This window comes from Sphaerodactylus townsendi, linkage group LG02 (genome assembly GCF_021028975.2).
Source record: "Sphaerodactylus townsendi isolate TG3544 linkage group LG02, MPM_Stown_v2.3, whole genome shotgun sequence".
Taxonomy (NCBI): Eukaryota; Metazoa; Chordata; class Lepidosauria; order Squamata; family Sphaerodactylidae; genus Sphaerodactylus; species Sphaerodactylus townsendi.
In genome coordinates this window covers 72,036,594-72,052,197 of record NC_059426.1, presented here as the reverse complement: position 1 = coordinate 72,052,197, position 15,604 = coordinate 72,036,594, and the positions used below count along the sequence as shown (strand labels likewise).

Sequence of the window (15,604 nt, the reverse complement as noted above, 5' to 3'; positions counted from 1 at the left end):
AATGTTAATGACAGAGTAGGGTGGTTAGTTTCAGACAGCAGAACTGAGATAAGGTTGAAGGGTTAAACCTCCTATCCCTTCCATGTGTGTCCGTAAGGCAAAGAGAGATTGCACAAGCTGCCTTTTATGAAGAGACAGACATATCTTGTCAGTTTGAACCCTCAGTCTTTCTATAGCTATGCACTCTAACCATTATACATACTCTCTTCCATAACAAAGGGATAAAGCTACAGTTAATATTAAAAAAGGAATCATAGAGTTGGAAGAGACCACAAGGGCTATCAAGTCCAACACCTCCCCCCCCGCGCCCCTACAATGCAAGAACACACAATCAAAGCACTCCTGACAGATGACCATCTAGCCTCTGTTTAAAAACCTCCAAAGAAGGAAACTCCACCACTCTCTGAGGCAGTGAATTCAACTGTCGAACAGCCCTAACTGTCAGGAAGTTCCTAATGTTTTGGTGGAATCTCTTTTCCTGCACCTTGAATCCATTAATCCTTGTCCTAGTCTCTGGAGCAGCAGAAAACAATCTTGCTCCCTCTTCAACATGACATCCCTTCAAATATTTAAACATGGCTATCATATCACCCCTTAACCTTCTCTTTGCCAAACTAAATATACCCAGCTCCCTAACTCTCTCCTCATAGGGCATGGATTCCAGACATTTTACCATTTTGGTCACCCTCCTCTGGACCCGTTCCAGCTTGTCAATATCCTTCTTGAATTGTGGTGCCCAGAACTGAACACAGTATTCCAGGTGAGGTCTGATCAATGCAGAATAGAGAGACACTATTACATCCCTTGATCTAGACACTATACTCCTATTGATGCATCCAAGAATTGCACTGGCTTTCTTGGCTGCTGCATCACACTACTGACTCATGTTCAGCTTGTGGTCTACTAAGACTCCCAGGTCCCTTTCAAATGTAGAGTAGTTAAGCCATCCTATATCTGTGCATTTCATCTTTTTCTGCCAAAGTGGAGTATCTTACATTTATTGAAGAGGAGTATCTTACAGAAGAAGACAAAAACATTGTATTCCCAGTTTTGTTTTGTTTGCAGACAAGGGGCAGACATTTGAAGTTAAGGATGAGAAGGTTTTCCAAGTTAAAGATTTTGGATCATTTAACATTTGAAGACATCAGATCTTTCAGCAGAGAGAAAAAGGCTGATGCCTTTGTGGGTCTGAGGGCCTTAAAGGCCAATGAACTGGACCAAGACTGACAACATTGCGCACACACACACACACACACACACACACACACACACACACACACACACACACACACACACACACACACACACACACACACACACACACAGAGAGAGAGAGAGAGAGAGAGAGAGAGAGAGAGAGAGATGTCTCGCATGCAAAAAAAAATCCTGCTTATTCCACTTACTGCTGGGATGGTTTTTAAAAAGCACTTCTTAAAAAGCACAGATCAGTGGTGTTAACTATGGCCAGCAAAGGCATCAGCACCAGCTGATCAGACAGAGAGGTAATCCGAAGAAAAAGTCAACAGTCAGTCCGGAATAATGCGATGCATCACTGAAAAGAGCTAAGGAAACCTAGTTGAACAAAATGAATGCTGCCAAAACCCAACAAGCAGGCAATGTTCATTAATAGGGAACGAGGAGTTCAGTTTGGCCACTGCTTCAAATGCCCTGAATCAGCCTCACATCCTCAACATTATAACAATTCTAAGCCCAAACACATTGTTTAGATTAAAATCGCCATTTCTACCACAGAGAGGCAAGTTTCCAGGCTGCAGTGCACATCTGGTGGAGAGATGATAATTGGCAGACCATCTTTGGACTCTTGGATATGAAAAGAGATCTTCCGTCCAGTAACTAAAATTTACAATGCATTGCTGATCCTTAGGTTTTACAAACAACAACAGCCATGTGCATACATATATTATATAGGCAATTCACACATGATATGCCTTCTTCAAAACCAAGGAGCTCGCCAACATTCATTCTTTACTGTTAAAATATTACTGTACTTCAGACTTTTCAAAAGTTGAGTTTGATGAAAAAATGCCACAAGCCAACTTTGGTTAGGATTATGTTTAAGGAACTATACTACCCCAATCCTTTTCTAAAATGGGCTGCTATTTTGTTTTTGAGCATGAGGCAGGGTGCTGGCTATTACCGGTACTTATAAAAGCCTAGAAAACTTGGGACTAGACAGTTCAACCCACCACTCATTAAGTCTTTGCTGCAGATCATATATTGTAACATCCTGCTGTTTGCTTGTCCTTTCCAGTTATAAGAATAAAGCATGGCCAAAGATTTTGTAACACGGAGAGAAAGACTGAGAAAAACAGTTCGTGTCAACTTAAAGGTTAACAACATTTGCTTCAATATGAACTTCCGTGAATCACAGCTCACTATGACGCAGGGCCATCTTTGTCAGCGGTAACATCTTGTTTAGTGTATTGTTGAAGGCTTTCACAGCTGGAATATTGTTTAGTGTTTACTTTCCCCTCCTATTGCAGATGTAAAAATTAGGTGTGACCACAGGTGCAAGCCTCCATGCAACTGAGGGCACAAGCCAAAGGACTCCTGGCCTTCTGACTCTCAGTCCATGGTTCGTGGCCTGTTCCTTCAGATGAGCCAACTATTTAATCCAGGAATGGCCCAAGAAGTAGCTTGTTGTTGTGTTTTGTGGTTCAGTTCATTCATGTGATGTTCTTTACTGTTGTAAACTATTTTGAGTTTCTTTGGAGAGAAAAGCAGATATTTAAATAAATAAGCTTTCACGAGCCAGAGCTTATTTCATAAGATGCATGGGGTATATATCTAGTAGACAAATACATTTATATTTAATGTAGCTTTAAGTATGTTTATCTGCCTACCGGAGGTACATTTCATGCATCGAGGAGAAATGCCCTGCACCCTAAAATTCACCTCAATATGTCAGCCATAGCTGTATTCATGAGATAAAATCCAGAGGCAAACTTGTTCCTGACAAGAAGGAGGGGGCTGAGGATCAAGCCATCAAGAACACAGGAAAATGGTTTACCATCTCACACCTTGGTTGAATGCCCCACTTAAATTCTAGAAAGTAATCTCTTCCTGTGGGTGGAGGGGACCAGACACTAGCAAGGGAAGATTATAAATTCTCTGGACAGAGAAGAAGCTCTCGTCAATCTTATTTTTCATCTTACAGTTTTTGACCAGGGAGGCTTAAGCCATGCAGTACTAAGCCAATCCCAGGGATAGGTACACCTTGCCCCATGGCAAGGAACAATGGGGAGAAATCCCAATTCTGAGAACCAAAGTAATTCTGGACTTTAAAGTACTGCAAGTTCAGGAAAAACTAGTCTGCCCTAATTAATATTTGCTTAGGATACGTCCTGAGTGTAGGGAAAGAGGATTAAGTGTTCTCACTTCTTCTTTGTACCCTTGCTCAGTCTGAATATCTGAACAGAACATGTGTATGCATTTAATTCAGTTATTAAACTTTCTTGTATTTTGAATGTTAAGCCTGATCTCTGGAAACATACCACACCTATTCGGTCTTGCTATCTGAAGTGTGGTACAGGAAGAACAGCATAGGCTTACCATCCCTGGAGCACAATAGCTCAAAAGTGTGAAATTTCAAGACAGTCCCTGTTCTAACCTTTAGGAGTAAAGCAGAAGACATAGGAACTAGGCAGAGCCTCTGAACAGCAACACAGATCCATTTGTAACAGGTGCAACTCAATTTCAGTGGTGGTGGTGGCAGCAGGTGATATCCAGTTAATTATTGGTGTACCCTCAGAAGTGAGGGGAAAGAGTGGCACTGACAAACAGAGACTTGGGATGACTGCAGGGTTTTCCAGCTTCCCAGGGAGAAACCTAGAAGAACAAGGGAGCTTACAAGGGCATTTCTTTACACATCTGTTGAAGTGAGCTGTGACTCATGAACGCTTAAGATGGAATCAATTTTGTTAGCCTTTAAGATGTGTGTGTGTGTGTGTGTGTGTGTGTGTGTGTGTGTGTGTGTGAGAGAGAGAGAGAGAGAGAGAGAGAGAGAGAAAGAGAGAGAGAGAGATCAAGTAACTTTCAACTCATGTTGATCCTATGAATTAATGACCTTCAAAATAATTTTAACAGTCCTCCTCAGCTCTCACAACCTCTGGTGTAAGGCAGGTTTGAACCAATAATCTTGAAATTCCCAGGGAGTGAGGCTGAGCATCAGTGGGAATTCTAAACTAATAATCTCTTACATCCACTGTCTTCAATCCATTTCACTATATTTTGGCACAACACACAGTAACAGATGCAATTGCTAGCTACAGAAGGGCCAAGAAGGTGGGAAGCTTTTTATCATCGGGGAGAGAAAATGTCAGTTTTCATTTGCTACTGCTATTGTTAATCACTTGCGTTTCCCTGTTAGAAACAATGCATACAATTGACACACAAAGACACACCTTTTCCTTTCCTGGGGACTGTGGCTTTTCTTCAGCACCACTACCACCATCTCCAGATATCTAAAAAAATAAAAAGGAAGGAAGGAAGGAAGGAAGAGAGTAATCAGGCCAAGACTGTGATGGCTGCTTGCACTCATTATATTAACCCATTTGGTCTGGTTAACTGTTTCCCTACAAACAAACTCTGGGATATAGTTGTTCCAAGAATTAGAGTGCTTATTAATTGTGAGGAAGCTCAAGTACTTGTAAACTATCAGCACAGCTTTTAGAGGTAACGGATGGTCAACAAAAATGGACTCTCTGTGCCCTTACTGCAGCTAAAAGACTCATATTAATATTCAAAAGATAAATGCTCACCGCCAGTAAATCAGTGGATTGAGGACCTTAGAACTCAATACTTGAACGCATGGAAAACAGACAACAATTGGATATGGACATATTTTTAGATATTTGGAAACTTTTTACCGAAAGTTATGTGTGGATCTGCTACCACTGTTATATTTTTGTCTCTATATACACTTTTTTACTTTATTTAGTTGCTGGATTTTGAGTTAACCCCCTTGTTCTCTCTTTTTTTTTTTAAAGAAAAGGAATTTTAGATTATTAGTTTTTTAAAAAATGTATTCCGGAAAGCTACATTTTGAGAAAATTCCAAACTTCAACCTATCAGGAAGGGCAAAGTTTCATGGCAGAGTATTTAACACAGATGAAACCTCAGGTTTAATCCTCAGCATCTTGAGCAGAAAGAGATGGACAGTTAGTTTGACATCTTTAAAACGGCTTAATGTTTTATATGTTCAAAAGCTGCAAAGAGAGCACTCACCGTATCAGAATCATCCTCATCCTCCTCACACTGGACGTCAGCTGCCCGAGGATCTCCTTTCACTTTCAGTTCTGCGATTATACCCTACAAAGCCAGAACCATGCACAACATTAATCTTCAGCCTCCCAGTAGCAGAAAGCAATCCCCCCTCCCAAGATGTGGGATAGCCCTCTGAGTGAGGCCTCAGGCCTGTATCTAACAGATGATTACTTTACTCATTAGATTTTAAGCCAATATTTCTTTCCCATACATATGATCTGTCTCGTGTATTCATTGGCAGAATCATAATTAAGAGAATCCTCCTGGCAGAATCAATTTATTGTCGAAGCAGCGGCTTACACGAGAGTAGGACACCTTGAGGGGTGCAAGGCAAACAAGAACTGCAAGACACACAGTCACCGTTCAGATCCGTTTATTTGCTAACCACCACCAAAGTGCTCCGCCAGACACAGCTGTTTCCAAGTTTCTTCCACTGAGTGGACTGTGTCTACTAATATACAAACCAGGTGCCAATCCGATGCCCATGCCATATCAGTCTTTGCACACGTTACTTGGTTATGCACACTGCACTGATTTACACACGGCACTAGCAGGAGGGAGTGTCCAACTGTCAAATAGATCATGTCCCATCTAAGCACATGTTCCAACACCCCTTCCATGATCGGTTTGACAGACATTACATATCTACACTTTATACATTGGATACAGACAGTACATTCAGTTGCTCACATAAAAGTACATACTTTTCTTTAGCAGTAGGCTTGGTTAAGGCGTCAGCTACATTTGACTTTGAATCCACATACTGCAGCTTAATGAACCCACATTGTACAAGTTCTCGTACCTGTTCATATTTCACGCCTATATACTTGGTTCTAGCCTTTAGATTCTCTGTCTCTGCTAGATGAATGGCTGTCTGTGAATCCTCTAACACGGGGATTGGTTGTTGTACTGTTTCCCCTAACTCTGTCAACAATGCTTTCAACCAGATCAATTCGTTGCATGTTTCAGAGATGGCACAGAACTCAGCCTCAGCAGTTGAGAGACTAACTGAGGTCTGTCTGTGGGACTGCCAGGATACTGGTACGTTTGCATAAGTCACTACAAATCCTGTGCATGACTTGTGGTTCTCACCGTCAGCGAAAGAGCTATCTGTTGTTGCACTTAGCACATTGCTCTGTTTCTCTGCTTTGACCAGTAAGCCAAGATCAGCAGTACCATTCAGGTATCTTATCACACGGGTCAGACCTATCCAGTCATGCTGCGTTGGTTTAGCAGCATGGCGGCTTAGCATGCTTACGGCAAAAGCCAGGTCTGGTCGCGTCCAGTTTGCGATATGCAGTAGGCTTCCTAAGAGAGACCTGTATAGTTCTGGATCACTACACAGTTCTGTATCAGATCCTTTACAAAACTCTACAGTCATCGGTGTCGCAGCAGTTCTCCTGCGATCTAACTCAGCTTTCTTGACTATGGCTTCTATTTTCTTCTTCTGGCACATGAAGAAGCCTTGATTTGTTACTTGTTTAATGTCTATGCCTAGGTAGTGGGTTATTTCACCTAGATCTTTCACCACAAAGGTTTCACTGAGTTCTTTGTAGATGTTTTCTGCCTGCTGGTCAGTCTTAGTACATACACAAATGTCATCAACATACACCAGTATGATTTCTCTGTCTGATGCTTGACCTCTTACATACACACAGGCATCAGCAGAGGTACGATGAAACCCACACTCTTTCAGTTTTGCATCTAAGCAGCAGTACCAGTTCCTCCCAGATTGAATCAGGCCGTACAGGGAACGCTGCAGCTTATAAACCATGTTTGGGTCATCGCCTTCATAACCAGCAGGGGGCGCCATATAGACGTTTTGCCTTAGTGGAGCATTAAGGTAAGCACATTGAAAATCAAAATGGCGTAACCTCATGTCATACTTGCTCGCTAGGGCAAGGACAGACCGCAAAGACTCTGGTCTGGCTGTGGGAGAATACCCTTTCTCCTCCTCCGGTTTTTCCTGCGCAAAGCCCCGAGCAACAAGTCTTGCCTTATAAATCAGCCTATTATCGGGCAACAGTTTTCTCTTAAATACCCACTTAGAACCGATTACTTTCTGCTTCGGGGGTGCAGTTACCTTTACAAACACATTTTGTTTAACAAGGGTACTATGTTCCGCCTCCATAGCTTCCTCCCACTTCTCTCTTTCTTCAGTGGGAAGAGATAAAATCTCTGCATAGGAGGACGGTTCAAAAACAGAAGTCTGACACACATAAACATTCTGACTGTGACCGTACCGGTCAGGTGGTACACCCTTGTTTATCCTTTTGGATGTGCGGGGGATAGTTCGTTCCACCTCCTCCCCTTCTGACTCTTCACTAGAGGAGACAGTTTGTTTATTTCTCGGACGTTTCACACTCTCTGAGCGCTGACCTTGAACAGCAGCTGGCAAAGCCTGCTGTCCATTAACTGTTTCAGGCTCAGTAAATGGAAGTAACACCTCTGTGTTTGAGTGGATTTTCTCCCAGTTCGCATGCTTAACAAAATTAGCACTCCGGGAGATGACAACCCGTCCAAAATGATGAAAGAAACGAAATCCTTTCGTCAGTGGTTCAAAGCCAACAAAGGTCAGAGTTTGCCACTTGGGGTCACCTGTCTTTCTCTGCTGTGGTGGCACCAACACATGAGCCTTACTGCCAAAAATCCTCATGTTTGACAAGTCAGGATTTTTCCCATACAGCAGGAAAAACGGGGTTTGTTTTACTACAGAAGACCACATTCTGTTCAGCACATATGTGGCTGAATTTATTGCTTCTGCCCAGAAGTATTCTGGCAAACCAGCATCTAACAGCATGCTTTCTTTCATATTTTTAAGTACGGCTATTTTTCTTTCCGATACGCCGTTCTCATGAGCCCGATAAGGATTCGTTTTGCGGTGTTGGATTCCCCTTCTTTCCAGCCAAGACTGAAATTGATTACCTGTCCATTCTCCCCCCCTGTCCGTCTGCAACGCAGTCACCTTATGACCCAGCTCCTTCTCTATCATTTCCACCCAGTTCTTGAACTTTGGAAATGCCTCAGCCTTCGACTTTAGGAAAAAGGAGTACGTGTACCTACTAAAATCGTCACACAGAACCATTAGGTACTTCGCTTTTCCCTGACTGAGTTGGAACGGTCCTGCAAGATCCATATGGACCAGTTGGAGTGGACGGACAGACTCTCTGGTGCTTCTGGCAGTTGAAGGATACGCCTTCACTTTGGTTCTGCCACACACAGAGCACTCCAAAAACTTTTTGCAGGGTTTTACCTTCAGACCGCACACCTTTACTAGGTTGGCTAGTGCTCTGAAGTTCATGTGTCCAAACACACGATGGTAATAATGAATGCATTGGTCATGAGGAGGAACATTAGACACTGACACATTTGCTACCTTCTCAGACATACAGACAGTACCATTATCACTGTGTTCTAAATAATACAAGCCATTTAACAATTTCCCTCGCGCACACACAACATCATTTTTAGATATTGTACATGTTTGATCAGCAAAAGTAACAACATACCCATCTGTCGTCATTTTAGCGACGCTGAGCAAACAGAAATCAAACAGGGGCGCATAAAGGACATTTTTAATGTGTCCATGCAAAGCAGGCACGTAAGCTGTTCCTTGCTTCTCCACAGAGGCTGGAGTCCCGTTTGCCAAACACACGTGTTTGATGTCTGGGGTACGTTGATCCTCTGTAAGCAAATGCTCACGGTTCACGATGTGCATAGAACAGGCAGAGTCAATGAGCCAAGTTCCATCTCTGTCCTTGTTAGTGCACGTAACCAAAAAAGCAGACGAAGAAGAGGCAGAGTCCCCTCTCCCAGGACCCTTCTTCTGTCTCTGTTTGGGCTTCCGTCGGTCCAGCACTTTCACGCATGCTCTTGCTAAGTGGCCAGGAGCTCCACACCGGTAGCAACGCCTGGTCGCACAAACAGCAGGCACGACGGACGAACTCTCAGGAGTTGTTTCCCTCTGAGGCTCGGCAACGCTCTTCTGGAATTCCCTCTGTCGTTCGCAGTCCAGCAACTTCGAGGTGACGTAGTCCAGAGTTAAGGCGGCATCCGCAACTGTCTGGAGGCTGCTGACCAACGACTCCCACGAATCGTCCAGCGACGAAATCAGCAGGTAGGCTTTATGTGAGTCCTCATAAAGCAGACCACGATCAGCCAGCTCAGAAAATAACGTTCGCATTTTCTGTAGGTGCTCAGAGACGGAGTCACCCTTCCGTAGCCTGAGGTGATGCAACTGTCTTGTTAGTAAGACTTTCACTCCAACAGACTCACGCTGGTAGACGCCTCTGAGTAAGTTCCAGCATTCCGATGCAGACGCTGCGTCTTTAATATAGAGCAGTTGGGAGCTTTCTACTGCCAAGATGATGGATGCTCTTGCCCGCTCTTCAGCTCTTATCTCCAACGCGGAGGGCTGCGCGGGTAAGGGAGCTGACACAAAAGTCCACAAATCCTCACGCAGAAGATAGGCTTTCATCTTCAAACACCAGGTCACATAGTTGTGCTCTGTCAGCCGCTCGAAAGGCAAACCGGCAAAAGAAGCAGCCATGGTGCAGCCGGGAACTGTTTCGCACACAGCAACAAAAACAGCTACTCTCGAGTAAGGGCAGAATCTGGGCCCATAACCTGTCGAAGCAGCGGCTTACACGAGAGTAGGACACCTTGAGGGGTGCAAGGCAAACAAGAACTGCAAGACACACAGTCACCGTTCAGATCCGTTTATTTGCTAACCACCACCAAAGTGCTCCGCCAGACACAGCTGTTTCCAAGTTTCTTCCACTGAGTGGACTGTGTCTACTAATATACAAACCAGGTGCCAATCCGATGCCCATGCCATATCAGTCTTTGCACACGTTACTTGGTTATGCACACTGCACTGATTTACACACGGCACTAGCAGGAGGGAGTGTCCAACTGTCAAATAGATCATGTCCCATCTAAGCACATGTTCCAACATTTAATTGTTTTTTTAAAAAAACTTGCCTGTGATCTGGAAACAGAGACAACACTCCTGCGCTGTCCAAGACTTTACTATTTAGTGTGACAATTCAGACGCAAGAAAAACATAATGACTGTGTTGGAGGAGCTAATCGATGATCACCATTTTTGTGTTAGGGAGTCTTTGACTCTAGTTCTGGACAGAGGAGTTTTAGCAGGTCATGTTCACTGGCTCAGCATTTCTAAGTGCTACAAACACATACCTACTGTTTCAGTACCTCTGGGTGAGCCCTTACAGTCGAAATGGCAACTTACTACTAGAAGAACAGAATCTTATTTGAATTGTTCATACAATTCTTTTAAAGACCTTCGGTCAGTATAATTTTAATGGCCCCATTTGAATAAGGATGAAGGTTAATAGCAGAAGGTCATTCACTACACCTGCTTGACCAAAATAGTGGTACATTAGGGTTTGTTCAGATGGCACCTGTCCCCTGTCTGTATGATAAACTGGAAACAAGGGGGTGATGATATTAGTGGGGAAAAATACTGCAAGAGAGCAGTATCAACTATGTAAGGATTCTGTATAACAATAATTTATTTTCTGCATCGTAACCACACAACATTCAAGTTACCAGAGTCGCGACCAATGTCTGCATTTCAATAAGGGAAAAGGTTTCTTGTAGCAGTTCCTACAACATTTCTTGTAGCAGTTCCACACTTGGGTGCCAGCTTTTTTACACAGAAGGCCTTATCAGCCTCAGTCTCATAACACCAAGCCACCATAACACCAACAGTGAGTAGATGCAGCTGTAGGCAGAGGTTAAAGTTAACCTGTTAAACAATTTCACACCTTTACAGTCTGCTTTATTACAAAGTGATTACATTTTCATAAACATTCAGGACTGGCTAATTTTTACTTCATATCATGAAGGAACTGCTCATGTGACACAAATGCCAGTAATGAATCCACAATGCAAACTTAACACAACCACACATGGTGCCTACATTTGGTTTACCAGAATCATAAATCTAAGCACAAGGAGAGACTGAGTTTCCTCTGAAACAAATATGTGCCATCTGATCTGACCAGTGCCCATAACTGGAATTGTATAGAAACTTTTATCCCAAGATCAGACTGCACAGTGATCCTGGTAACTGGCCTTTACGTTGTGGGGTGATTACAGGCTCATGTGCTTGAATCATCTAATTGCTCTGCTTGGACCTTAACATTCAAAACATTGGTTGTGGTGGGTTTTCCAGGCTGTGTGGCCATGGGCTGGTAGATCTTGTTCCTAACGTTTCGCCTGTATCTGTGGCTGGCATCTTCAGAGGTGTATCACGGAGAAAAGTCTGTTTTACTCTGTGTGAGAAGGGAAAGTTTAGTGGGATATATTGTCCATGTCCCAGGGTGGGGAACCAGTGGACAATATACCTCACTAAACTTTCCTTTCTCACTAGACACAGTGTGAAACAGACTTTAGGATGTAAACAAAGCAATCATCGTGTCATCTGCCACAGTCCACAGATGCAGGCGAAATGTTAGGAACAAGATCTACCAGACTACGGCCACAAAGCCTGGAAAACCCACAACAATCAGTTGAATCCGGCCATGAAAGCCTTCAACAATACACTGAAAACATTGTTTACTCTGGCAACTTTCCTTTGCGGCACACTACAGTCTGAGTCAAATAGGGGCACATGTGTAGCAGTGTGTATGATTTCCACCTTTAAACAAAGAATTGAGTGTGATCCTATCTAGATGTTGTGATTTCAAAATAATCAAACTTCATTCTTGTTAGTTAAACACAGAGGAAGCACATTTGAGCAATGCACACAGCGTGACTATCAGGCAGCAAGCTAACCCTTGGAAACCAACAGGGAGAGCATTCCTAATCTACTGTGCTGACTGAGCTGATTTAATGAGGGTCACTGACATGAATCACAGAGGACTTGATAACATTTTTAACCAACACTTTGTGTATGCAGCTGTCCTTCAAAGCTGTTCCAGAGCAGGTGCCCACAGGTTTAGCATGTAAACAAAGCAATCATCGTGTCATCTGCCACAGTCCAAAAAAACAAGGCAGCTTCCCCACCTACAACATCAATCTGCTTTAAACCAAACAAAAAATGTAGAAAGGGTCATGCCGTAACATAGTGAAAGCAGTGGTCCTGCAGATATGTAGGTTCGTGGTTATTAAGGGCTTTAATCAGCACCAGATCTCCACTAACAGCCCATCAATGTCCCTCTAATAATGAATGAAAACAGGACTGCGCAGAAACTCTGAATCTTTGCCAGCATGCAGACAGTATTTTAACAACTAATGACTCTTCTTTAACCTGCCAGCTGTTTCCATGCCTTCCAGGTGGGAAATTTTCTGAATTATGCATGCCTTTTTATAATTTGTAAATTAAGATATCCAGTCTCTCCTTCAAACACATGCACACATCCCTCTAATGAAACAGTTAAGCATTTGATGACTCTGGATGATAGTTTATTCAAATACACAATATTAGGAAATGAGAAAGCTTTCTAGCAAACAATGCTTTGATTTGAACCGGAAAGATCAAACTTTAACCCTCAATAAAGGTCCACTACATAGCTCGGTGCAGGGTTAAGTCACAGTTTCCCATGGTGTTTTCTGGGTTCTTCGACCTGATTTTAGTCTGGAAACTTAATTCCCAAGTAAATTTGGGCTTGATTTGGATTACTGTCACAGCATATACAGAGAAAGGTACCCCAACAGTCACCCCATACCATTTTTCCTGACTTGAAACAGCCCAGATGGTGCCCTGTGCCTTGTCAAGGGACTGCACATGTAACCTATCATTGCACACACAGCTCTACAACCACCTTCTAAATAGCACTCCCTGGGCTTGTTTTAGATTGGGAAAATAGTGTGTGGGAGAATGCAGAAGCCCCCTCTTCCTGAACCCACTGTCTCAATCCAAATTGGGGACATTTATAACTATAATTTGTGGCTACTATGGTGAGACTGTAATGATTACATAGAGAGCCATTCCTGCACATCAGTTCACTTCTAGAGTATCAGGTCAGTTTCATTACGAAACCACAAACATCCTTTAAGAACTGTCGTGATGTGGAGGAAATTGTGATGACACACTGCACACAAACAGCATGTTATGTTGTGGCTGAGCTGAGCTACTTTTAAAAAGCAGCCATGTGTAAACCTGGCTTGTTTTGAGCATGAATGAAAGAGTTCATAAATATTAAAATCTCCAGCTTCCATTTCTCCTTTGCTTTCATTCACTGTAGCTTTTTGACAATGCATTTAGTATCCACTCACCACCCACAACTCTACCCCTCAAGCAGCCCTTTCCAAATAGTCATAAGTTCCTTCCAGATGTTTTGCAAGTTGAGATCTTGCTCTTGGAAGTCTGTCAAGACTGTCTGATCAAAAGCAGGATTTATGTATTTCATCTCTTACAATAAACTCCCCTGGACCATCTCATGCTCCCAGGGTAGGAGAATGGAAAACAGAAGACAGGCAAGAACAGGTTAGTGGCGGCAAGATACTGCATGACCTAAAATGGGGAAATTCAGACAAAGTTCATGAGGGTCTCCTTGTTCTTAGGAGAGAGTAGGCAAGGATGGGCTGGACTTTTGTAAGTAGCCCCTAGCCTTTTATTCAGTAATTACTGTTTAGCGGACCTTCGTTCAATAATGTGAACATCAAATACTTCCTAAAAATCCTGCCAAAGCAGCTTCTATTTCACTGTGTGCTCTCTCAAACATTATCCAGAACAGCCTCCCATTGTTCATTGTACTAATCTTTGGACACAGAAAGGCTGACGCCACTGTGAGATACAGAGGAAAGTGAGAATTTGGACACAAGTTCTAGTTAAAGTCTGCACTGAATTTTCACATATTATAATCTTCAGAAGAAGACAAAAGTTCTTTTTGAAGCTGGGGGGTGGGGTGCATTTCACAACTGCCTTTGCTTTCTGTTTCAGCATGGTCAGAACAACTGGTTCTCTCCCTGTTCTGGAACTTCATCACCATTTTTTTTAAAAATAGCATGTGCTTCTTCCTGAGGCAAGTGCAACCCATCAGAGTTGCCTACGCAATGATGCCATGAAGCCAAATCACATAGAGGCCAATGTTCTTTTGCTGTTACTCTAAACAAAACATCCTCTCCTTGCTTCACAGACACACACACCCCATACTACCCAAGTAAGGCTTGGAGGTACATTTGGGATACAGAAAGATATACTGATATATGGTTGCCACTATCGCCCTTGCAACTGGTCTTCCTCAACTGATGGGGGAAAATGGGGGAGGCTCCATCTGTGCTCCTGCTGGGAGCTTCCCAGCGACAACTGGTGAGACAAAAGCACCCACTCTCTGCAGCTATCCACCAAATCCAGGCTGGAGAAGAGGCTGGCGGGTTGGCCAGCAAGCAGTGATTCTTCCTGCCTCTCCAAGCAGACTCAGTGTTAGGACAAATTTCTTAATGCTCCTTGTTCTCCCATATACCCTCCTCCTCCCTGGCACTTGCTTTCTCTGCCTGCCTGTTCTGCTGGGATGCCACAACATTTCTCCTTTCACTCCCTGAGGCTTTGGGAGTCAGGCAGAGTGCATAGAAGGAAGAGAGAGAGGCCAGGGCAGGCAAGCCCCCACCCGCCTGGCCTTAGTAAACAAAGGCAAAACCCTTCCATTAACAGGGGTGAGGGAATAGCAGGCATGAGGTAAGACACAAAAATGGTACCTATGTATGTGGGGAGAGCCCAAAAGCCACACCTCCCATTCATAGCCTGCTCTGTGTACAGACTTTCAAGAAAACATCTATCAAAACAGGTATGAGAAACAGGCAGTGAGGTATGAGGAAATCTGCAAGGGGGCTGAATGCACAACCAAGGCACACGAAAGCTTCCAAAAAACCCAGAGCAAATTGTCTGCGTGGAAACACTCCAGTTTTTCCAGTTTCTTTCCAAATCCCTGGCCTTAAGAAGCAGGCAGTGACCACTATTAATGTTCTGATTTTTCTCCCTTTAAAGTAAGAAGATGGTTTGTGTTTATTATTTATATATAGCATTTTCTAAACAATTCTCTTCCATTAGCCTAGTTGTTTATACTTCTCAGGATAATCCACTCATCCTTAGAATTTATTTAACCCTAACAGCTACTGTATACATCTGAAATCCAACAAAATATTTCCTGAAATCCCAAAGGACATGCCAAACTAAAACATACACTATTACCGGTCAGTTTAAGATGGGGACTACTACTAAAATTGGCATCACCAGCAGCCCAGGTACACTGGCAATCTGAGACTTCTTGCACCAACAATTAAATGCTTGTTTCCAGACATTACAACCAACTCTGCTGGACATCTGTAACCTCCTGCCTCCACAGAAG

The 15,604-nt window shown here is 43.2% G+C and overlaps 1 protein-coding gene across 6 annotated transcripts in view; it reads right to left on the bottom strand.

Moving 5' to 3' along the window:
* The window catches only part of COL18A1 (collagen type XVIII alpha 1 chain), a 219,602-nt gene that overhangs the window by 59,785 nt on the left and 144,213 nt on the right, over positions 1-15,604 (bottom strand). For all 6 annotated transcript variants that reach the window (XM_048485027.1, XM_048485023.1, XM_048485025.1 and 3 more), the window contains 2 exons: positions 5,248-5,331; positions 4,425-4,484 (listed from right to left, as the gene is read on the bottom strand). In XM_048485027.1, coding sequence (XP_048340984.1) covers positions 4,425-4,484; positions 5,248-5,331 — 144 coding nt within the window. The remainder of the gene's footprint in view (positions 1-4,424; positions 4,485-5,247; positions 5,332-15,604) is intronic.